At 46.0% G+C, this 24,671-nt stretch overlaps 1 protein-coding gene across 1 annotated transcript in view; it reads left to right on the forward strand.

The window, feature by feature from the left end:
* Positions 1–24,671, forward strand: part of HYDIN (HYDIN axonemal central pair apparatus protein) — a 2,443,906-nt gene that overhangs the window by 1,224,269 nt on the left and 1,194,966 nt on the right. The window contains exon 56 of the mRNA XM_030205004.1: positions 4,399–4,638. Coding sequence (XP_030060864.1) covers positions 4,399–4,638 — 240 coding nt within the window. The remainder of the gene's footprint in view (positions 1–4,398; positions 4,639–24,671) is intronic.

Genomic DNA, 24,671 nt, shown 5'->3' on the forward strand with positions numbered 1-24,671 from the left:
CTGGGGGGGGTGCCGCGCGCCTGTCGGCTCTTTGTTTCCATGCTCCCTCTGCCCCGGAACAGGAAGTAACCTGTTCCGGGGCAGAGGGAGCATGAAAACGAAGAGCCGACAGGCGCGCGGCACCCCCCCCCCCCCAGCGGCATGCACCCGGGGCGGACCGCCCCCACCGCCCCCCCTTGGTATGCCACTGGGTAAGCCTATCTCTGGACAGCCTTTAGTTGTTCGCTTCATGAAAGGTTTGCTTTTGTCAAAGCCCCTGTCAAACCTCCACCAGTGTCATGGGATCTCAACGTCGTTCTCACCCAGCTGATGAAAGCTCCTTTTGACCCACTGAAATCCTGCCATCTGAAGTACTTTGACCTGGAAGGTCGTTTTCTTGGTGTCTGTTAACTTCAGCTTGTAGGGTCAGTGAGCTTCAGGCCTTGTTAGTGCATGCACTTTATATCAAGTTTCATCACAACAGAGTAGTCCTCCTTATGCACCCTAAGTTCCTGCCAAAGGTGGTGTCGGAGTTCCATCTGAACTAGTCAATTGTCTTGCCAACATTTTTCCCCGTCCTCAAACCTGCCCTGGCGAAAGCAGTTTGCATACCTTGGACTGCAAGAGAGCATTGGCATTTTACGTGGATTGGACAAAGCACTTCAGACAGTCCGCCCGGTTGTTTGTTTCTTTCGACGCCAACAGGAGGGGAGTCACCATCGGAAAATGCCCAATCTGTAATTGGCTAGCAGATTGCATTTCCTTCACTTACGCCCAAGCTGGGCTGACCTTGGAGGGCCATGTCACGGCTCACAATGTTAGAGCCATGGCTGCGTCAGTGGCTCACTTAAAGTGAGCCTCCATTGAGGAGATTTGCAAGGCTGCAACAAGGTCATCAGTCCACACATTCACATCTCACTACTACCTTCAGCAGGATACCCGACACGACAGTCGGTTAGGGCAGTCAGTGCTACAGAATCTGTTCGGGATTCCAACTCCACCCCCCTAGACCAATTTTTGTTCTGTTCCAGGCTGCACTCTCAGTTAGTTCTTTATATTTTCAGGTCAATCTATGTCATGTCCTCGCCATTGCGAGGCCCAATTGACCAATGTTCATTGTTTTGAGTGAGCCTGGATGCTAGGGATACCCCACTTGTGAGAACAAGCAGCCTGCTTGTCCTCAGAGAAAGCAAAGATACTTACCTTTAGCTGGTATTCTCCGAGGACAGCAGGCTGATTGTTCTCACAATCTCACCCACCTCCCCTTTAACTGAGGAGGCACGCTCACGACGGGCAGGAAGTCGTCCGCGAATGCGAGGTGCGCGCTGCTCGCACGCCAGAAGACTTGGGCAAAGTTTTATATTTTTGGTGGAAAACTTTTGCCGCTTCCTGGGCCGACGCGGACGTCGACCCACTTGTGAGAACAATTAGCCTGCTGTCCTCAGAGAATACCAGCTACAGGTTAGTATCTTCGCTATACTTGATCCTTGTCTCTCTATGGCAGGTCTGGGACATAGACCGTAGAAGTCTGCCCAGCCCTATCCTTAGGTTTCAACTGCTGAAGTTGCCGTCAAAGCCTACTCCAGCCTGTCCAAATCTGTCTTGTCATTTGCAGGACACAGACCGTAAAAGTCTGCCAGGCATTGTCCTCATGTTCCAAATTGCTGCAGTTTATGTTGAAGCCCTCTCCAGCCCTTCCTAAACCAGATTGTCATATACGGGACCCAGATCGTACAAGCTTGCCCAGCACCGGCCTTAGTTCTTCACAGCTAGAGTCGCCATCTAAGCACCACTCAACATTGGAAACACACATACAATCATTTAAGTTTTGGGTTTTTTTTTTTATACCATTTATTTTCTAATTAGAGATCCTCTGTGCTCATCCCACGCCTTTTTGAATTCCATCACTGTTTTTTTCTCCACCACTTCCCTCAGGAGGGCAATCCAGGCATCAACCACCCTCTCTGTGAAAAAGAATTTCCTGACATTATTCCTAAGTCTACCATCCTGCTACCTCAATTTATGTCCTCTAGTTTTACTGTTTTTCCTTCTCTGGAAATTATTTGTTTCTATATTAATGCCTTTAAAATATTTAAATGTCTGTATCATATCTCCCAGGCCCTCCTAGGGTATACATATTCAGGTCTTCCAGACCCTTCTCATACAGTTTTTGGCGCAAGCCCCATACCATTTTTGCCGCCATCCTTTGGACCGTTACAAGTCTTTTTACAATACTCTAGTGGGACCTCACCAATGACTTGTACAGGGGCATCAACACCTCATTTCTTTTGCTGATTATGCCTCTCTGTATACAGCCTATCATCCTTCTAGCTATGGTCATCGTCTTGTCACACTGTTTTGTCACCTTCAGATCCTCAGATACTATCACTCCAAGGTCCCTCTCCCTATCTGTGAATATCAGCCTCTATGTGCTTGGATTCCTACTCCCTAAGTGCATCATTCTACAGTTCTTTGCATTGAATTTTAATTGCCAAATATTAGACCATTCGTCTAACTTTTGCAGATCTTCTTTCATGTTTTCCACTCCCTCTGTGGTGTCCACTCTGTTACAAATCTTGGTATCTTCTGCAAAAAGGCAAACCTTATCTTCTAACCCTTTGACAATGTGGCTCACAAAAAAATATTGAATAGAATTGGCTTGATCACCGATCCTTGAGGCTCTCCACTACTTTCCTTTCCTTCCTCCGAGTGAATTCCATTAACTACCACTCTCCAGTGTCTTATTGTATTGTTTTCTTCCCTCCTTCAAGCTAGTTACAGGAAGACTACCAAGTGGTCTTTTTAAGTTTGCTTGAAGGTTAAGAATCTACTTTGTTTCCCTACCACAGCATTGCTGTATAGAGGTATGGTTTCCGGGGTTACATGGTTTCACTTTATTTACTGTATGGAAGGAGAGATGCTAGAGCACCATGTCTTCCATTCCACAGAGATTACTGTGTGGATCAAGAGTTTTTCTTTACCTTCTCATGTCTGCAGGAAAGTGTTCCTCTTTATTCTTAGGGAAGCTTGCGCTCCAAAGGGCACAGTGGTACTTCCTGTTACTTATCTGCCTTTCAGCCTGAATTTCACAGTTCTAGATACCTGTTAATAGACAAACTTTTTCCAATCTATTTGGCTTGAAATTCTTCCTAGGTGAGAGACCCCTCAGAAAAGAAATCAGATATTGTAGAGCCTGCTTATTCAGGCTGTTCAGGTTAATTTTTAGTTCTAAGCAAACTCTCAACTCTGCACGCATAACTTTGCTATATTCCTTTAGTCTGAATTTGTTTTAAAAAAAGGGGGGGGGGGCGGACTTTACACTTGGATGCCCGAATATGTATACTTGCTATAGAGATGGTTTCTCTAACGAAGAAAGTCTTCAGTCCTAGTAGATAGTGCTGTGGCTTACTGAATTCTCTTTCTGCTGACCCTGATGTTCTATGGTGGATGTTTGCTAACCCAGCAAGACCCGGGCACTTTTCCTTTCTGACAAGTCCGTATATTTACAGAAGCAGACTGCCACTATAATTCTTCAGACATTGGCTTTTGGTCTGCAGGTACATTTTTATTTTGAGTAATCGGGCATACCAGTCAGCCTGTGGCCAATTCAGCCTTCCTAATTTGGAGCATTAGTCTTTGATCATAACAGTCTGTTGCAGTATATCCTTGCAGATCAGCAGTCTCTTTGAGAACTGAATGTTTTCTATGAGCAACAGGAATACATTATAGATATAATCATGTTGTATTTTTCTCCCTTGAGCATGTTTTTCCTACCTATCTCAAGATCCCCTTATATTCCACATTGGTATGCATTCTCAATGATACTCCCTTTTCGAGAAGGGAACCGTGTCAGATTTTCCAAGCAGCTATTGAGAAGCAGCTATGGGTGCTTACGTAGTTTATAATTTCTGTTTCTTTCATATACTTTCCTATGCTTTTTTTTTTTTTTTGCTTCAGCTTCTGTATATAAATTATGGCCTTTAGTAACTGAGAGGTTTGTATGTTACTACCCAGGTATCTTATTCAGCAATGTAGTCTATTGTCTCCACAATCCTCTGAAGCTGACAACACCACTTATATGAGCCTTCTAAAGTTTCTTCATCACTTTCACAACAAGTTACCTAGTTCCAGGCAGGAGATTTCAAACCAGTATAGGATTTCTGAAAACACTATACTGGTGCAATATGAGATGCAAAGCTCTGATTGCAACGTGTAAAATCAGTGACTATAAATATCACACTATTTAGAATGTAAATTCAAAACCAGGACTGGCTAAGATATTTCCTTCTTGGAACTAGATAATTTGGCAACTCTGGTATGGTCTCTAACCTGGGTACTTCACTAGAAGATTGCATTGTTTGAGATTTTATGTTAGAAATACTATAAATATATCATGCTTTTATTTTTTTTTTTTTGTAGAAATACTACAGTCAGCGTTTGGTACTGCATATTTCTCAGAGCAGTCAACGGCTGACACTGCTGGTACAGGGACAGGGTCTAGAACCACAACTTGATTTCTCCCCAACCATGCTAGAATTGGGACCTGTCCTGCCTTTCAGCCCTGGGGATGAAATGGAATTGCTGGTGAAGAACCCCTGCAGCTTCCCAATAGAATTCTACTCACTGGAGCATGATAAACAGTATCTGGAGGAAGAGAAGGTGGGAAATAGTCAATATATTTCTTGATTTGTTTCTTAAAGCAAATTTAGAACCTGATGGTTGTGATATATCTGCACTGCAGCAAATGTGAACTGTGAAATGTGCATGGCTCTGCTTTCATTGTGCTGAAAGCACTTGCAAATATTTTTTTAAATTATTATTATGTTTCTTTTTAAATTATAATGTTTATGCTTTTTAACTGAATATATGTTGTGCAGGCCCATTTGCTTAAAAACCTGATACCAAAGCAGAGCAAGATGTGGTTAAGAGAAAGGAAACAAGGAAGTGGCCTTCTTTGCAATAAAGAATCCCATGGCCAGATCCAATCCCACTCCCTCCGTAGAGCTATTATTTATATTATTCAAGAGAATTATTCAAACAATTCTTCTCTGCTGAAATTCAATGTGCATCATTAAAACCAAACTTTACATGAAGGCCAATGCTGAACATAGTGGGGCAAAAATGAAGGGGTGGTCCTGGGTTGTGCCACGCAGTGGCGTAGCCAGACCTGACATTTTGGGTGGGCCCAGAGCTAATATGGGTGGGGCACTATGTATATAAGTATGAGTAGTGTTTCTTAGAGTACTACAAAATAATGCCTTAGAATGCATTTGATCATGAATTTCTAAGTAGTCTGCCCAACAGCTGCCCTGCACCAACATAAATCACATACATACTTAATAGAAAAAAAACAATATTTTTATATAGTTACATTATCCCGTATCTTAAACTTGACCAGACACAAGTCTACTATAATGGCAAACACCTCAACATATGACAAGATATCCACTATCCATCCTGTAGCTAGGCAATAGCCCTACTCTACCCCCACCCCTCCCTGTAGCCCAACATCAGCCCTGTCCTAAGCCCTACCCATCCCCCGTTTTGCATCTCCCCCGCCCTTCCTAATCTCATCCCACCCCACCTTAAAGCACACTAGCATTAAATCTAAAACATTTCGTATTTTAATGTCCTGCGCATGGCAGAGCCCACCTCCACCCAGAAACCCACCTACATTAATATAAAACTTTTTTTAAATCCTGGGCTCTGCAGTACCCAGGCCCAGGTTAAAATAATTTTTTTTAACGTTTTTGTATTTAATGTTGGTGGGTTTCTAGGTGGGGATAGGCTCTGCAGTGCCCAGGTTAAAATTAAAAAAAGAGACCATCCACACCAACATGAAATCTACAACCTTTTTTTAAATTTTATTTTAACCTGGGCAATGAGCCTATCCCCACCCTGAAACCCACCAGCAGTCCAGCATTACACATAATAAAAATTAAAACATTTGTTTTTACCTGGGCTTAAATGTTGGTTTCTCAAACGACTGTAGTTATGCACGTGGAGCAGAGCACAGCAGACTGGGCTGGATCCTGTACCTGGCCCTGTTTGTGGCAGCGGGGGAGGGCAAAAGTAAAAAACGGATACAGCAGGATCCTTGGGATCTTCCCAGGCTTTTACACCGTCCCGCGGGGGGAATGCTGAGGCCCGTCTGAGGCTGAATCTGAGGAGGGCGTACAGACGGAGCCCAGCTGCCGGAAGCGCTCCAGGGCCTGCTCAGCCACCTCAGGTTGCTCCAGCACCGTGTGCACCAGCGCCGCCACCGCATACACGCCAGCCCCGCCCAGCAGGAAGGCGGTGCGCGGGTCTCGGGCTCGATGTCGGCCGCCCGCAGCGGGGCTTCCAGGAGACGGCGCGCAGGTAGCGCGAGCGGCGGGGTGCGAAGAGCAGGTGCAGGCTGAGGAGGAGGTAGAGCATGTAGGCCACGCCGGCCAGACCCCCGTACAGCCCCCGCCTCCAATTCGACAAGGACAACCAAATGGGCGGGCCTGAGCTGAGAATGGGTGGGCCTGGGCCCACCCAGGCCCACCCGTAGCTACGCCCCTGGTGTCACGCCCTCTGATGTTCTGTCCCTTGTCATGCTGTAGTCCTAGGCAATAGCTCTGCCCTCCCTTTGCCTGCCCCCCAAAACTGGCTATGCTGTATATAGGGAGGCAATTTTCAAATATTTTTCCATCATTAAACAACTGTAATGTGTCTGGGATTTCTCAGATATTACTAGAACTAGAGCAACTCTAGAGCATTGGAAGGTTTTTCTGCCTTTGCACAAGGAGATGTGCTCTTTGCTGCTTCTTTTCTTTTCTTGTAAATATGTAGTGCCCTGTTTACTAAGTCGTGATATAGGCGCACTAGCGTTTTTAGCTCTGCTAAAAATTAGTGCGTGCTAACGCTACAGACACATAAGTACATAAGTAATGCCATACTGGGAAAAGACCAAAGGTCCATCGAGCCCAGCATCCTGTCCCCGACAGCGGTCAATCCAGGTCAAGGGTACCTGGCAAGCTACCCAAATGTACAAACATTTTATACAAGTTATTCCTGAAATTGTGGATTTTTCCCAAGTCCATTTAGTAGCGGTCTATGGACTTGTCCTTTAGGAAACTGTCCAACCCCTTTTTAAACTCTGCCAAGCTAACCGCCTTCACTACGTTCTCCGGCAACGAATTCCTTTGGGTGTCTCTAGCATTAGCTCACACTAATTTTTAGCGCACACTAAAAACGCTAGCACACCTAAGTAAACAGGGCCCTTAGTGAATTTTGCAAATAATAATTACATTTTCTTTGCCCCTGAGCAACTAAGGGATTTCTTCATAGTAAAAAGATTCCAAAATCTGGGCATGTGAAGATAGTTAGGGTCAGGGTAGATAGATAAGGAATATTCTGGTGAGATTCATGTTAAGCCTTGTTCAGTTATTGTGTGGACTTCTTTGAATTATCATCCTTTGTTTTTTCTTATTTTTTCTGTTCTCTACCTGCTAGCTACTGGAAATGTGATTCTCAGCCCTGCCCCCCCCTCCAGTCACCCATGTCCAGCAACCCTCCTCTGGACATGGATCAGCTGTGAGGCATGTTTTTTTTTTCCCTCCCGGGTTCTGAAGTTGACATCATAATGGCTGTGGTGATGTCAGCCTGATATACACAGCCTACCAGACCACCTCAGAATGCGGCACCGTCCCAGGCACAGAACGTTGGAGGTGAGAATTCTATATAATAATTCTCACCTCCAACGTTCTAATGTGCCTGGTACCGTGGCTCCCTCGGAGGTGGTCTGCTAGGCAGTTTAGAATGCACTGACGTCAGTGATGTCACTGACAGCTGATTCTAAGGCAAGGGGAGGAGTAGGGAAACACGTGGAGCCTGGGAAACAGCTGTCAGTGCCCCCCTCCTCGGCGCAACACCCAAGCCCCTGCCCTGCAAAACCGCGAGCCAGGCAGGGGGAGGAGTAGGGAAACACTGCCTACCAATCAGCTCTCAGTGCCCCCCCCCCTCGGCGCAACACCCAAGCCCCTCTGCTCCGGCGCAGCACCCAAGCCCCTACCCCTACCCCCCTCGACGCATCACCCAAGACCCTCCCCCAGCGCATCACCAAAGCCCCTACCCCCCCTCTCGGGCACATCAACTCCCTCGCCACCCGCAGCCACCAATACTAACGCTTTACGGCCGCTGCTGCTTCTCCTATGGAGCAGCAGCAACCAGTACAAAAAGAAAAAAGCCAAAAAAAGATTTTTAACCTGAAACGCGTAGACAGACATCTGGCTTTGGCTGTCATCACTGCAGCCGCTCCTGCTCTCCCCTCCACATCACTGCCCCTGCAGGAAGACCCCAGAGGAGCGCAGCGACGTCAGAGGGGAGAGGAGGAGCGGCTGCAGAGATGACAGCCAATGCCAGATGGCTGTCTACGGAGCCGTGTTTCAGGTTTAAAATCATTTTTTGGCTTTTTTCTTTTTGTACCGGCCGCTGCTGCTCAACAGGAGACGCAGCAGCGGCCGGACAGCGTTAGTATTGGCGGCTGCGGGTGGCAAGGGGGTTGATGTGCCCGAGGAGAGGGGGTAGGAGCTTGGGTGATGCGCTGGGGGGGTAGGGGTTGGGGTGATGCGCCAAGGGGGGAGGGGAGGGTCACTGGACATGGGTGGCTGGAGGGGGGCAGGGGGAGGGGAGGGTCGCTGGACATGGGTGGCTGCGGGGGGGGGGGCAGGAAAGAGGGAGGTGGGGAGGGGGTCCTGAGACCAGATGGGTGGCTGCAGGGGAGAGCAGGGGAGACAAGGGATGCTGCAGGGGGGGCAGGGGGAGAGGAGGGTCACTGGACATGGATGGCTGCGGGGGGGGGGGCAGGAAAGAGGGAGGTGGGGAGGGGGTCCTGAGACCAGATGGGTGGCTGCAGGGGAGGGCAGGGGAGACAGAAGGGACACTGCAGGGGGAGAGGAGGGTCACTGGACATGGGTGGCTGCAGGGGGGGCAGGGGAGAGAGGTGGGTCGCTGGACATGGGTGCCTACAGGGGGGGCGAGGGGAAAGGAGAGGAGGGTCGTTGGACATGGGTGGCTGCAGGGGGGCAAGGGAGAGGAAGGTTGCTGGACATGAGTAGCTGCAGGGGGAGAGGAGGGTTGCTGGACATGGGTGGCTGCAGGGGGGGCAGGGGGAGAGCAGAGTCGCTGGACATGAGTGGCTGCAGGGGGAGCAGGGGAGAGAGGAGGTCCGCTGCACATGTGCGGCTGCAGGGGCAGAGGAGGGTTGGTGGGGAGGGGGTCCTGAGACCAGATGGGTGGCTGCAGGGGGGGCAGGGGAGACAGGAAAGACGCTGCAGGGGGGGATTACCTTGCTAGCGCCCGTTTCATTGCCTATCGAAACGGGCCTTTTATACTAGTTATTATATAGGATGGCATTTGTATGCTACATTATCCCAAACAGAGTTCAGGTTCAATGTGGCTTGCAATCCAGACAATTTAGTACATACATATTATAGTTATAAATCTTCTGATAAAGGAAAAATGTTGAGTAAATCTTCTATGTACAGCCATATGAAACTTAACAAAAATTAGTTTATTTTAGTTTTGGACAATCACCATTAATATTGCGGTTACAAGATCTTGTATGAATTGTTTCCAGTCAATATTCAGCCAGCAATTGACTTTCTTCTTATCTAACACTGTGGCTGTGGGCCAAACTGATGGTATAGCTGCCTGCTACATCCATGAAAATTTCCATAACACATGAAACTGAATCAATTAACAACATCTCAAACACTGTGGCTTTGGGCCGAATTGATGGTACAGCTGTCTGGAACATCCATGAAAATGTCCTTAACATTTGAAGTAGAACCAGTTAATAAGCTTTCAGTCAACAAGGGCTTGGGCAAGTGGTGTGGTGGGAAATTTTTAACAGCAGGCTCTCTCTCCAGGTGTAGCCGGTCCTGCAATATGGGAGGAGGGGGAAGCGCATTCCTTCCCCCCCCCCCCATGTGGGCCACGCTAAGCATACCTCTGCTGGCAGGGATGCTGAGCCCCACCAGCCAAATAAATGGACTGTTGCCGCTCCCCGCTGCTTGTTTCTGACTCTGAGCAGCATGCCGGGACTTCTCATGAATATTTGGTTCAGCCCTAGTGGGTACTGCTGCTTTGGGCAATCTTCAAATTATTTTCCATTCGAAAACTATTTTAAGGACTACAGCTATCAAGGACCCACTGGTTTTGCACTAGTGCAGATGGCTGGCAAAATGTCCTCCAAAAGTACAATTAAGTATCATAAATACTGCACTTCAACAAGCCTTCTAATCCCCTAAACTTCCTGCAGTCTTTTAAGCACAAATCATGCAGTACATCACATGACTCAAGTAATACACACATCTTAAATGTAAACAACAACTTTTACAGAGTACATTTTTATTTTCTGATTTCCATCTTCCAAAATTTCAGACAGCAGATATACAGATCAGCAGGACCCAAAGCACTCAAAAACAAATAAAATCAGAAACAACACAGTTTATATCTAATTGTTCAACCACCCTTAGGATTCATCTTTGGGTTTAAAAAGCAAAACCATGTACATGTAAGGTCTGGATAAACAAATTAAAACAGTCAAAGTTTAAAACAAATAATGAAACAGTGATGGAATATTCACATAGCAGGCAGCCTGAGCCAACAGATTTATCTTTCCACAGAACATAATTAACTTTATGGCAGCTAATAGTGTGCTGAACTGGGCAATGTTGCCACATTTATACTGACGCTGGACAGAACTATGAAGGAAGCCTCATTATTCAATACCTCTCTGTGAAATAGTAGTAATAAAAAAGAAAAGTGCATTTTTATAATATACCACTGCAAACCACAAAATAAAAGGAGCAAGTTCCCACATGCCACCTTTTTCTTTTGATGTACTGCTACTACTATTTAACATTTTTAAAGCGCTGCTAGGGTTACGCAGCGCTGTACAGTTTAACAAAGAAGGACAGTCCCTGCTCAAAGGAGCTTACAATCTAAAGGACAAAAAATGCAGTCAATCAAATTGGGGCAATCTGGATTTCCTGGATAGAGGTCCAATGGTTAGGTGCCGAAAGTGACATTGAAGAGGTGGGCTTTAAGCAAGGATTTGAAGATGGGCAGGGAGGGGGCTTGGCGTATGGGCTCAGGGAGTTTATTCTAAGCATAGGGTGAGGTGAGGCAGAGTTGGAGTTGGCGGTGGTGGAGAAGGGTACTGAGAGGAGGGATTTGTCCTGAGAGCGGAGGTTACGGGTAGGGGCGTAGGGGGAGATGAGGGTAGAGAGGTAATGGGGGGCTGCAGATTGAGTGCATTTATAGGTTAGTAGGAGAAGCTTGAATTGTATGCGGTACCTGATCGGAAGCCAGTGAAGTGACTTGAGGAGAGGGGTGATATGAGCATAATGGTCTAGGCGGAAGATAAGACGGGCAGCAGAGTTCTGAACTGATTGAAGGGGGGATAGATAGTTAAGAGGGAGGCCAGTTGCAGTAGTCAAGGCAAGAGGTGATGAGAGAGTGGATGAGAGTTCGGGTGGTGTGCTTGGAGAAGAAGGGGCGGATTTTGCTGATGTTATAGAGAAAGAAGCGATGTAGGCATAGGAAACAAAAAAGATTTTAAATGCTCCCAGGTTTCAACCGAATTCATGTTTAATGTGGGATAGAAAAATGTCATAAATAAGTAAATAAATAAATAGACAGATAGAAACTCTGAATTTTGGGCACCTGATTTTCATAACATGATGTCTATTTTAGTGGCCCGTTTACCAGTAGAGAAAAAAATGTCTGCATGAATATAACAGTACTAGGGTGTCCTAATAACCAGCCCTTCCAAATGACATACTGATTATGATTTTGTGTGGGGAAATCTTGCCTGACCAATTTACTTCAATTCTTTGAAGGAGTAAACAAACATGTGGACAAAGGGGAGCCGGTTGATATTGTGTATCTGGATTTTCAAAAGGCGTTTGACAAGGTACCTCATGAAAGGCTACAGAGGAAATTGGAGGGTCATGGGATAGGAGGAAATGTCCTATTGTGGATTAAAAACTGGTTGAAGGATAGGAAACAGAGAGTGGGGTTAAATGGGCAATATTCACAATGGAGAAGGGTAGTTAGTGGGGTTCCTCAGGGGTCTGTGCTAGGACCGCTGCTTTTTAATATATTTATAAATGATTTAGAGATGGGAGTAACTAGCGAGGTAATTAAATTTGCTGATGACACAAAGTTATTCAAAGTCGTTAACTCGCGACAGGATTGTGAAAAATTACAAGAGGACCTTACGAGACTGGGAGACTGGGCGGCTAAATGGCAGATGACGTTTAATGTGAGCAAGTGCAAGGTGATGCATGTGGGAAAAAAGAACCCGAATTATAGCTACGTCATGCAAGGTTCCACGTTAGGAGTTACGGACCAAGAAAGGGATCTGGGTGTCGTCGTCGATAACACGCTGAAACCTTCTGCTCAGTGTGCTGCTGCGGCTAGGAAAGCGAATAGAATGTTGGGTATTATTAGGAAAGGTATGGAAAACAGGTGTGAGGATGTTATAATGCCGTTGTATCGCTCCATGGTGCGACCGCACCTTGAGTATTGTGTTCAATTCTGGTCGCCGCATCTCAAGAAAGATATAGTAGAATTGGAAAAGGTGCAGCGAAGGGTGACTAAAATGATAGCGGGAATGGGACGACTTCCCTATGAAGAAAGACTAAGGAGGCTAGGGCTATTCAGTTTGGAGAAGAGACGGCTGAGGGGAGACATGATAGAGGTATATAAAATAATGAGTGGAGTGGTGGAACAGGTGGATGTGAAGCGTCTGTTCACGCTTTCCAAAAATACTAGGACTAGGGGGCATGCGATTAAACTACAGTGTAGTAAATTTAAAACAAATTGGACAAACGTGTAATTAAACTCTGGAATTCATTGCCGGAAAATGTGGTGAAGGCGGTTAGCTTAGCAGAGTTTAAAAAGGGGTTGGACGGTTTCCTAAAGGACAAGTCCATAAACCGCTACTAAACGGACTTGGAAAAATCCAAAATCCCAGGAATAACATGTATAGAATGTTTGTACGTTTGGGAAGCTTGCCAGGTGCCCTTGGCCTGGATTGGCCGCTGTCGTGGACAAGATGCTGGGCTCGATGGACCCTTGGTCTTTTCCCAGTATGGCATTACTTATGTACTTAAGTACTTATATAACAAATTACTACTCTACCTATGAAAAGTTATTGCGTTATTATACCTCCTCTTTGTGCATCCATATGCTCCAAAAGCTGGCATGTTTCAAAATATGTGAGATTAAATAAAAATGCCACCAACAATAAAGAACGACAACATGGGTGTAGCAGCTCATATGTTTGTTTGCTCTGAGTGTACACAGAATGACAGCTACGAAGGGAAGGGGAAACAGAGACCTACCTAATTGGCTTCAACTTTTTAATGGCACCCTTTCTCCTGTTTTTATCCAACATCCTTGCTCCCCATGCAATGCAGCACCTCAGGGGCGGGGCAGGCTGAAGAAAAGCCCCCAGGATTGACTGAAGCAGCCTGTGTTTTCTGACGGTGCCGGCCGACACTGCTTTAAAAAAGTTAATCACTGCAAGAAGAAAAGGTGCTGCATCGGGTGGGGAGAGATGCCCAAGAGAGTCACAGGGAAGGAGGATGCCAAGAGGAGGCACAACAAGCCCACATTTTGGTAACCAGTTGTTAAAATAGCTAGTTTAACAATCAGCTCCCAAAATTCTTAAAAAACTAACCAACGACTCTCACGAGCTGGTGCGAGCTGGCTCCAGCACACCACTGCCTGTGCTGAATTGTGTGTAGAGCTACGAGCTTTTTGGAAATGCTCATTTAAAATGAAACTCTATTCTACTCTCCTTTTTTTGGGAAGAGTAAACAAACGATTCACGTCTACCCGTTCCACTCCACTCATTATTTTATAGACATCTATCATATCTCCCCTCAGCCATCTTTTCTCCAAGCTGAAGAGCCCTAGACGCTTCAGCCTTTCCTCATAGGGAAGTCATCCCATCCCCTTTATCATTTTTGTCGCCCTTCTTTGTACCTTTTCTAATTCCACTATATCTTTTTTGAGATGTGGTGACCAGAATTGAACACAATATTTGAGGTGCGGTCACACCATGGACTGATACAAAGGCATTATAACGTCCTCACTTTTGTTTTCTATTCCTTTCCTAATAATACCTAACATTCTATTTGCTTTCTTAGCCGCTGCAGCACACTGAGCAGAGGATTTCAATGTATCATCAACAACGATGCCGAGATCCCTTTCTTGGTCTGTGACTCCTAACATGGAACCTTGCATTACGTAGCTATAGTTTGGGTTCCTCTTTCCCACATGCATCACTTTGCACTTGCTCACATTAAACGTCATCTACCATTAAGACGCCCAGTCTTCCAGTCTTGTAAGGTCCTCTTGTAATTTTTCACAATCCTCTTCCGATGTAACAACTTTGAATAACTTTAATAATACTGACCATTTAACCCTACTCTCTGTTTTCTATACTTTAACCAGTTTTTAATCCACACTAGGACACTACCTCCTATCCCATGACTCTCCAATTTCTTCTGGAGTCTTTCATGAGGTACTTTGTCAAACACATTTTGAAAATCCAGATACACAATATCAACCGGCTCACCTTTATCCATGTTTGTTCACCCCTTCAAAGAAATGTAATAGATTGGTGAGGCAAGATTTCCCCTTCACTAAATCCATGTTGGCTTTGTCTCATTAATTTATGCTTTTAAATATGCTCTGTAATTTTGTTCTTTATAATAGTCTCTACCATTTTGCCTGGCACAGACGTAAGACTCACTGTTCTATAATTTCCCTGATCTCCTCTGGAACCTTTTTTAAAAATTGGCATTACATTGGCCACCCTCCAATCATCCAGTACCATGCCCGATTTTAAGGATAAATTACATATTACTAACAATAGTTCCGCAAGTTGATTTGTCAGTTCTTTTGAATATGTTGTGTAATTTTGTTCTTTACAATAGTCTCTACCATTTTGCCCGGCACTGATGTCAGGCTCACCAGTCTATAATTTCCCGGATCTCCTCTTGAACCTTTTTTAAATATTGGCGTTACATGGGCTACCCTCCAATCTTTCAGTACCATGCTCAATTTTAAAGATAAATTAAATATTATTAACAATAGTTCCGCCAGTTCATTTTTCAATTATATCAGTACTCTGGGATCAATACCATCCAGCCCAGGAGATTTGCTACTCTTAAATTTGTCAAATTGCCCCATTACATCCTCTATGTCACGTTTCCTGGCTGTTCTGAGCTGGGCACTGGTGGCCATCTTGGATTCAGGTTTATTCCAGGGTTCGGCGGCCATCTTGGAGAGGGCTGTTAGGCCAGGGCAGCCATCTTGGAGGTGGCAGCTGCAGGAAGGAAGCCCTTATTTGGTCGCAGGGTGTTCCTGATGGGGGCTGCCATCTTGTTTTCAGCTGTGCCTGGTTGAGCCTGCTTCCTTCCTATTTAAGGCTCTGCCCTCAGTCTATCAGTGCTTCGGCTTCTACTCGGTTCGCTGACTAGTAGCAGTGCTTTGGATCTACTTCTGACGGATACCTGGTTCTGACCTTTGCCTGTTCCTGGACCTGCTTTTGATCGCTGCCTGGTACTGACCTCTGCCTGTTCCTGGACCTGCTTTTGACCGCTGCCTGGTACTGACCCCTGCCTGTTCCTGGACCTTCTAGTGACCGCTGCCTGGTGTTGACCTGTTGCCTAGCCCTGGTTTGCTGTGACCTGCTGCTTGGTCTAACCCTGTGGACTTTGTGCTGGACTTTGTTCTCTCTGTTGCTGGCCGCCCAAACTCAGGGGCTCAACTCCTGGGGAACGGCGGGAGGCACAGAGAGGACTCAGGGTTTTGGGCGACAGCCTGGCGAGGGTTTCCTTCATCGTGTTCAAGGGCTCACCTCTCCATGGAGATACATTACACTCTAGATTTATAGAGATTTCATTCAGTTTCTTGTCAGCTTTGAATGCCATTTCTGGCACTGGTATGTCTCCCAAATCTTCTTTGGTGAAGACCAAAGCAAAGAATTCATTTAATCTCTCCGCTATGGCTTTGTCTTCCCTGATCGCCCCTTTTACCCCTCAGTCATCTAGCGGTCCAACTGATTCTTTTGCTGGCTTCTTGCTTTTAATATACCTAAAAAAAAATTTTACTATGTGTTTTTGCTTCCAACGCAATCTTCTTCTCAAAGTCCCTCTGCCTTCCTTATCAGCGCTTTGCATTTAATGGCATTCCTTCTCTGTTTATCCATTTCCACTTGATGAATTTTATCAATAGTTTTTTGGAGTTGCAGTCCCATTGCCAAGGTCTTCCATTCTTCTAAGCAGGAGAAATGTTATTCAGATATCTCATGTTCAGGGACTTTAGGATTTAACTTACACCAGTTTTTAAAGCCAGTAATAATAACGGATGTTCCAGCTTTTGTCCCATTATCTGCAAACAGTCTGCAGCAAAAAGAAAACGAACAATTTTTTGATTTTGAATAAACCATCCACGTTCTCAACACTTTTTCACCCTTTGGTAAAGATTCATAAAACCATTAAGTTGTTAAGTGTCGACTGCCTCCTTTACTCTTTTTTCCTTCTCGTTGAACTGCAGAGAAAAGTCCAACTTTATTCTGAAGAGGTTCACATCCCGTTTTAACCAAATTAACTCTCAATTCATCTGGAACCGGTATTGGCCAAGCAGCGATATCACAATAAAGTAAAATATCATTTGTTGCCATTTCTTCAAACCCTTGGTCTTTACTACTAGTGTCTCTTTCTTTTCCATTATTTATTTTATCCTGTTGATGTTGACTCATGTTATCAATTCCTTTCTCTTCCTCATTATCAGTGCTTATAAACGATGATGATTCATTATTATCTTTCAGCCCTGTGTCATCTGAATCATCTTTTGTTTTTAGTATAGGTGCGTTGGATGCACCATCTTGCACTTCTTCTGAACTTTCACTACCTGTATGCAATGTTGAAGGCATTACGTATTTCAACATAGATCCAGATATTGCTTCAGTCACCTCCTCTTTTGATTTTTTAATTTTTCTTTGTTGTGCTCCACTGAGTCAATGTTGTTTCATGTTGGTATCAGGAACAACAAACAAACAGGAAGAACCTCCACGTAGAGAGTCCAATCAAAATAAGAGTAGAGGGTGGACAATGGACACTCCAACACAGGAACTGGTGCTTAAAAGTTGCTTTACTGGGTGCTAGTACAGCAGGACCCTACACGGTCCATGTTTCGGTGTAATAAAACGCCTGCCTCAGGGGTCACAATATATTTGGATAAATGATAAAGCTGTCCAACAGGCTCCGTTTGGAATGACATAAAGACATTTAGCAAAACCCGAAGACAGGCTGGATGTCTTTATGTAGTTATGAACTGAGCCTTTTGAACAGATTTATCATTTATCTATTCAAATATATTGTGACCCCTGAGACAGGTGTTTTATTATGCAGAAACACGGACCGTGTTGGGTCCTGCTGTACTAGTACTCAATAAAGCATCTTTTAAGCACCAGTTCCTGTGTTGGAGTTTCATGTTGGTATCCCACCTCAAATTTAAGAAATTCAGAATAAATATGGTTTCAAAATAATGCAGCAACATAACAGAAATCCTGAGGTTTATTTATGAATCACTACTAGCTTTTAGCAGCTTAAAATAGGAATGGAGATTTCTAACCATCTTTGGCTTTCTTATAATTACAAAAATTTTAGAAATTTGTTATAAAAACTTTACTTTTTTTAAGCTATAACATAGTACATAGTAACGTAGTAGATGGTGGCAGAAAAAGACCTGCACAGTCCACCCAGTCCGCCCAACAAGACAAACTCACATGTGCCACTTCCCGTGTATACCTTACCTTGATTTGTATCTGCCATTTTCAGGGCACAGACCGTAGAAGTCTTGCCTAGCACTAGCCCCGCCTCCCAAACACCAGTCCCCGCCTCCCAATCTCAGCTAAGCTTCTGAGGATCCATTTCTTGTGAACAGAATTCCTTTATGTTTATCCCACGCATGTTTGAATTCCGCTACCGTTTTCATCCCCACCACCTCCCGCGGGAGGGCATTCCAAGTATCTACCACTCTCTCAGTGAAAAAATACTTCCTGACATTTTTCTTGAGTCTGCCCCCCTTCAATCTCATATCATGTCCTCTAGTTCTACCGCCTTCCCATCTACGGAAAAGGTTCATTTGCGGATTAATACCTTTCAAATATTTGAACGTCTGTATCATATCACCCCTGTTTCTCCTTTCCTCCAGGGTATACATGTTCAGGTCAGCAAGTCTCTCCTCATACGTAACGCAAATCCCATACCATTCTCGTAGCTTTTCTTTGCACCGCTTCAATTCTTTTTACATCCTTAGCAAGGTATGGCCTCCAAAACTGAACACAATACTCCAGGTGGGGCCTCACCAACGACTTATACAGGGACATTAAAACCTCTTTTCTTCTGCTGGTCACACCTCTCTCTATACAGCCTAGCAACCTTCTCGCTACGGTCACCGCCTTGTCACACTGTTTCGTCGCCTTCAGATCCTCAGATATTGTCACCCCAAGATCCCTCTCCCCGTCCGTACCTATCAGACTCTCCCCGCCTAACACATAGGTCTCCCGTGGATTTCTACTCCCTAAGTGCATCACTTTGCATTTCTTCGCATTGAATTTTAATTTCCAAACCTTAGACCATTCTTCTAGCTTCTGCAGATCCTTTTTCATGTTTTCCACTCCCTCCCTGGTGTCCACTCTGTTGCAAATCTTAGTATCGTACGCAAAAAGGCAAACTTTACCTTCTAACCCTTCGGCAATGTCACTCACAAATACATTGAACAGAATCAGCCCCAGCACCGATCCCTGAGGCACTCCACTACTCACCTTTCCCTCCTCCGAGCGAATTCCATTAACTACCACCCTCTGGCTTCTCTGTCCGTCAACCAGTTCCTAATCCAGTTAACCACTTCAGGTCCTATCTTCAGCCTGTCCAGTTTATTCAAGAGCCTCCTGTGGGGAACCGTGTCAAAAGCTTTGCTGAAATCTAAGTAGATTACGTCTATAGCATGTCCTTGATTCAATTCTCCAGTCACCCAGTCAAAGAATTCAATGAGATTCGTTTGACACGATTTCCCTTTGGTAAAACCATGTTGTTTTGGATCTTGCAACTTATTGGCTTCCAGGAAATTCACTATCCTGTCCTTCAGCATCGCTTCCATTACTTTTCCAATAACTGATGTGAGGCTTACCGGCCTGTAGTTTCCAGCTTCTTCCCTATCACCACTTTTGTGAAGAGGGACCACCTCTGCCATTCTCCAATCGCACGGAACCTCTCCCGTCTCCAAGGATTTATTAAACAAATCTTTAAGAGGACCCGCCAGAACCTCTCTGAGCTCCCTCAATATCCGGGGGTGGATCCCGTCTGGTCCCATGGCTTTGTCCACCTTTAGGTTTCCTAGTTGTTCATACACACTCTTTTCCGTGAACGGTGCTATATCCACTCCACTCTCATATGTACTTTTGCCAGTCCATCGTGGTCCTTCTCAAGGATTTTCTTCTGTGAAAACAGAACAAAAGTATCTATTTAGCAAATTTGCCTTTTCTTCATCATTATCTACATAGCGGTTCGCAGCATCTTTCAGTCTCACAATTCCCTTTTTAGTCATTTTCCTTTCACTAATATACCTGAAGAAACATTTGTCACCCCTCCTTACCTTTCTAGCCATTTGTTCTTCCGCTTGCGCTTTTGTCAGACGTATCTCTCTCTTGGCTTGCTTCAGTTTCATCCGGTATTCCTCTCCGTGTTCCTCTTCTTGAGTTTTTCTGTATTTCATGAACGCCAACTCTTTAGCCTTTATTTTCTCAGCCACTTGCTTGGAGAACCATATCGGTTTCCTTTTTCTCTTGCTTTTATTTACTCTCCTTACATAAAGGTCTGTGGCCATATTTATAGCTTCTTTCAGCCTGGACCACTGTCCTTCCACTTCTTGTATGTCCTCCCAGCCCATCAGCTCCTTCCTCAGGTATTCCCCCATTTTACTAAAGTCAGCATGCTTGAAATCCAGGACTTTGAGTTTTGAGTGGCCGCCCTCCACTTCAGCTGTCATATCAAATCAAACCGTTTGATGGTCACTGCTGCCCAGGTGGGCACCCACTTGGACATTTGATACACTATCCCCATGTATGAGTACCAAATCCAGTGTCGCTCCCTCCCTCTCGGGTTCCGTCACCATTTGTCTGAGCAGAGAACTTTGAAAAGCATCCACGATCTCTCTACTTCTTTCCGATTCCGCAGATGGAACCATCCAATCTACATCCGGCTATGTGTTAGTTAATTGAATTGTACATTTTCCCTTTTTAATTTAATCTGTATTTTATGTAATTCCTAGATATATATTGTAGCTTCTTTTAATTGTTAACTGCTTAGAACTGTGAGGTGGCAGTAGTATATAAGAGTAGCTGTTATATGTGTACGTTAAATTGTAAGCACTCCAGGAGACAGTAAAATACATACTGTACCAAAATTTAAAATCCAAAATGTAAAATCCAGTACTAGGCCTACTGTCAATTAACACAAAACACAACAAATGTCACTCATGACCTATAGAGCAATTCTACCATACCATAAGCACTAGTCAATTCTATGAGTCACACAACAAGGATGTACCTAGGAAAAGGCAGTATCTTAAACATTGCAGTAAGCAATGTAAAGCTAAACTAGCCAGAATAGTACAGATCATCGATCCTGCATAGTCAATGCCAACAGAAAAACATTTCTTTTTCATAGACACACTAACTTAGTATAGAATAAGCCCAAACTAAAAATAGAAATATGCAGAGAAAATTTACTAGAAGCCAGATTCTGCATACAATGCAACATCATGGAAGTAGAAACAGTGATAGTACTACTTATTATTTCTAAAGCGCTACTAGACATACGCAGCGCTGTACACTTGAACATGAAGAGACAGTCCCTGCTCGGCAGAGCTTACAATCCAATTAGGACAGACAAACAGGACAAACAAGAGATAAGTTAATATTAAAGTGAGAATGATAAAATAAGGGTTCTGAACAAGTGAATAAGGGTTAGGAGTTAAAAGCAGCATCAAAAAGGTGGGCTTTTAGCTTAGATTTGAAGACGGCCAGAGATGGAGCTTGATGTACCCGCTCAGGAAGTCTATTCCAGGCATATGGTGCAGGAAGATAAAAGGAACGGAGTCTCGAGTTAGCAGTGGAGGAGAAGGGTGCAGATAAGAGAGATTTACCCAGTGAGCGGAGTTCCCGGGGAGGAATGTAGGGAGAGATGAGAGTGGAGAGGTACTGAGGAGCTGCAGAGTGAATGCACTTATAGGTCAATAAGAGGAGTTTGAACTGTATGTGGAAACGGATAGGAAGCCAGTGAAGTGACTTGAGGAGAGGGCTAATATGAGCATAACGACACTGGCTGAATATTAGTCATGCAGCAGAATTGTGAACAGATTGAAGAGGAGAGAGATGGCTAAGTGGGAGACCTGTGAGAAGCAAGTTGCAATAGTCTAAGCGAGAGGTGATAAGAGTGTGGATGAGGGTTCTGGTAGTGTGCTCAGAAAGGAAAGGGTGAATTTTGGTGATATTATAGAGAAAGAAACGACAGTCTGCTGAATATGTGCAGAGAAGGAGAGGGAGGAGTCAAAGATGACCCCAAGGTTACGAGCTGATGAGACAGGAAGGATGATTGTTATCCACAGAAATAGAGAATGGGGGAGGAGGAGAGGTTGGTTTAGGGGGAAAGATAAGAAGCTCAGTCTTGATGTATGTAGTGTATGTATGTAGTGATGATGTATGCATGTCGCCTAGTACTATGCAAAATATAACGATAGCAGATGTAAATTTAAAAAAAAACTAACAAATACCAATCACCACTTTACAAATTAGCAAATAGAATATAGAAATAAAACAAATAAGGAAAATAAGATAATACCATTTTATTGGACTAATACATCTCCATCCAGCATCTGCACCCTCTCTCTGCCCCTGGCCCTTTCCATCTATCCAGCGTCTGCCCCTTTCCATCTAGTGTCTGCCCCCCTCTCTGCTCCTTTCCCATCCATCTGCATGGATCTGTTCTTTCTCTCCCTTCCATCCAGCGTATGCCCCTCTCTCTGCCCATGGCCCTTTTCATTCAGCATCTGCCCCCTCTCTCTGCACCTTTCCACCCAGCTGCACGTTTGTGTCTACCCTTTCTCTCCCTTTCATTCAGCGTATGCCTCCTCTCTCTGCCCCTTTCCATCCAGCATCTGCACCCTCTCTCTACCCCTTTCCATGCAGCTTCTGTCTCCTCTCACTCTGCCCCTTTCCATCCAGCGTCTGGTCTGCCTTTTCTCTCCCTTCCATCAGCGTCATCCAGCCCTTAATCTGTCCCTTCCATCCATCCAGCGTGTCCTCTTTCTCTCCCATCCTGTGTTCTTTGCCCCCCTCAGTCTTTTCACATTTTATGACCCCCCCCCCCAAGCTGCTCCTACTGAACTAGTAGCAGCAGCAGCACAGCAGCAAGCAAATGCAATAAAATGTGTAAAAAAAAAAAAAAAGCACCAAAGCAGCACAGTGACAGTTTAAATAAATAACTAAGATTGCGCTCACCACGGGGCCTAATTACCTGGCTCTGCTAGTCTTGGCTGGCTGGAACAGAAGTCGAACCACAATGATTCAGAAGACTCAAAGGGGAGGGGTTGGCACTCAGCACCAACCTTGGGGCAGAATAGGTCGATGATGCAGCGATCTAATATTCCCCACTTAGATCCACTGTTTGATGCTGTGTGCGCTGCTGTTGATGCTACCGGTTCCCCAGCGGGGGTGGAATGAAGTAGCCTGGAAGTGAAAGATGTAGGCTGCATCTTTCACTTCCAGGCTACTTCATTCCATCATGTAGCCCACAGTGCCGAGACGTAACTCCCCTCCCTCAATGCCTTCCTTTCTCAATGTGCGAGCCGAGATGGAGAGAGGAGGAGCAGAGCCAGCCACCCGGAGAGAAGCTGTCACTCATGCAGGCGCAGTGGCAGGAAGGCGCACACACGCTGGCCAGGGTGCCACAGGGGCAGAGGCCAGGAGGAAGGAAGGCATTGACAGGCAGATGATCAAAAGCCCCGCGCTGTTCCAAACAGCGCTCAAAAATAGCACTGGAACAGCGTGGGGCGCTATTAGACCTATAATCAGAGATAATGCATACAAATTTAAGCAGCACAATTATCTCTGATCATGGGGTAGAAGTGCGGGCGAATTGTGCCTGAGCATGCGCAGACCTCCAGCCCATCCCAACTTCACCCCCCCAGCGTTGTCTGCAGAATCCCTGGTGGTCCAGTGGCCGCCGGCCAAACCCCCCTCCCAGCGAGCAATGGGGGGGGGGCTGGAGGTCCGGCAGACCTCCAGCCCATCCCAACTCCACCCCCCCCAGCGTTGTCTGCAGAATCCCTGGTGGTCCAGTGGCCGCCGGCCAACCCCCCCCCCCCCCAGCGAGCGACCGGGGGGGCTGGATCAAATCCCTTATATGGTCTGTAGCTCCGCCCAGCGCATCCCAGGATGCACTGGGAGGGGCTGGGCGCCACCATTTTGTGGCGTCGTCAACCCAAGGAAGAGGAGGGAGGCAGGCTACCTCCTTCTTCCAACAAAGGTAGGGGGGCCATGAGGGAGTTCTTTTTCACGCTGGACCACCAGGGATTCAACCGACAACGCTGGGGGGGGGGGGGAGTTGGGGTGGAGTCGTTCGCTGGGAGGGGGGGTTGGCCGGCGGCCACTGGACCACCAGGGATTCTGCAGACAACGCTGGAGGGGGGGGGTAGTTGGGGTCGCTCGCTGGGGGTTTGGCCGGCTGCCACTGGACCACCAGGGACCATTTTCTGGGGGTTTGAGGGGGGCTGGAGACCCACCAGATCTCCAGCCCTCCCTGAACCTGGAGGGAGGTCATCGTCGGAGTGGGTTGGAGGGGGGGGATCGGAGGTCTGCCGGACCTCCAGCCCCTTGTTGGCAGGTTTGCTTTGGGGGGGAACAGGGGCCTGCCAGCATGCAACTGCATGCTGGACAGGGCTCACCATTCCTCCCCAATGATCTGCAAACACTAACGCCAGCTCGGAGCTGGCGTAGGGTTTGCCGCGGCTAGCGACCCAAATTTTGGCACGCTTACCACTGATCATTGGCAAAGAATGCGCTAAGCCCTGTTTAGCATGCATTAGCATGCTACTTGCACAAAGAGCCCTCGAGCGCGTTGTTTCACGCACTCGAGGGCTCTGATCATGGGGCGGTAGCAAACGCCGGCGCTAGTATGGCGCTAGCAGCCTCTAGCGCCGGCGTTTGCTTTTGATCATCTGCCTGTGAGGGAGGGGAGTTATGTCTTGGGACAGCGAGAGAGAGGAGCTGCAGCACTGGGAGGAGACACAGTGAGTGGCGCCTCTGAAGATGAAGACAGTGCAGTAGTAGATAAGTTTTATTTAGTTAGGGAAAGGGCAAAGGCAGGGACGGATGGGGACCGATGGAGCAGAACGCCCCTCCCATTGATTTGGCACCCGGGGCGATCCGCCCCTACCGCCACACCTTCAGTACACCACTGTGTTTTTCTTAAAAAATAAGCACAAAACGAGCAGTATCAGTTCCTAAAAATAAGCCCAATTTTTTTTTGTCTTAAAAAGTATGGCCCTGGTGTCAGAAGGCAGCCCTAATACAG

The sequence above is a fragment of the Microcaecilia unicolor genome, chromosome 5 (genome assembly GCF_901765095.1).
Source record: "Microcaecilia unicolor chromosome 5, aMicUni1.1, whole genome shotgun sequence".
Classification (NCBI taxonomy): Eukaryota; Metazoa; Chordata; class Amphibia; order Gymnophiona; family Siphonopidae; genus Microcaecilia; species Microcaecilia unicolor.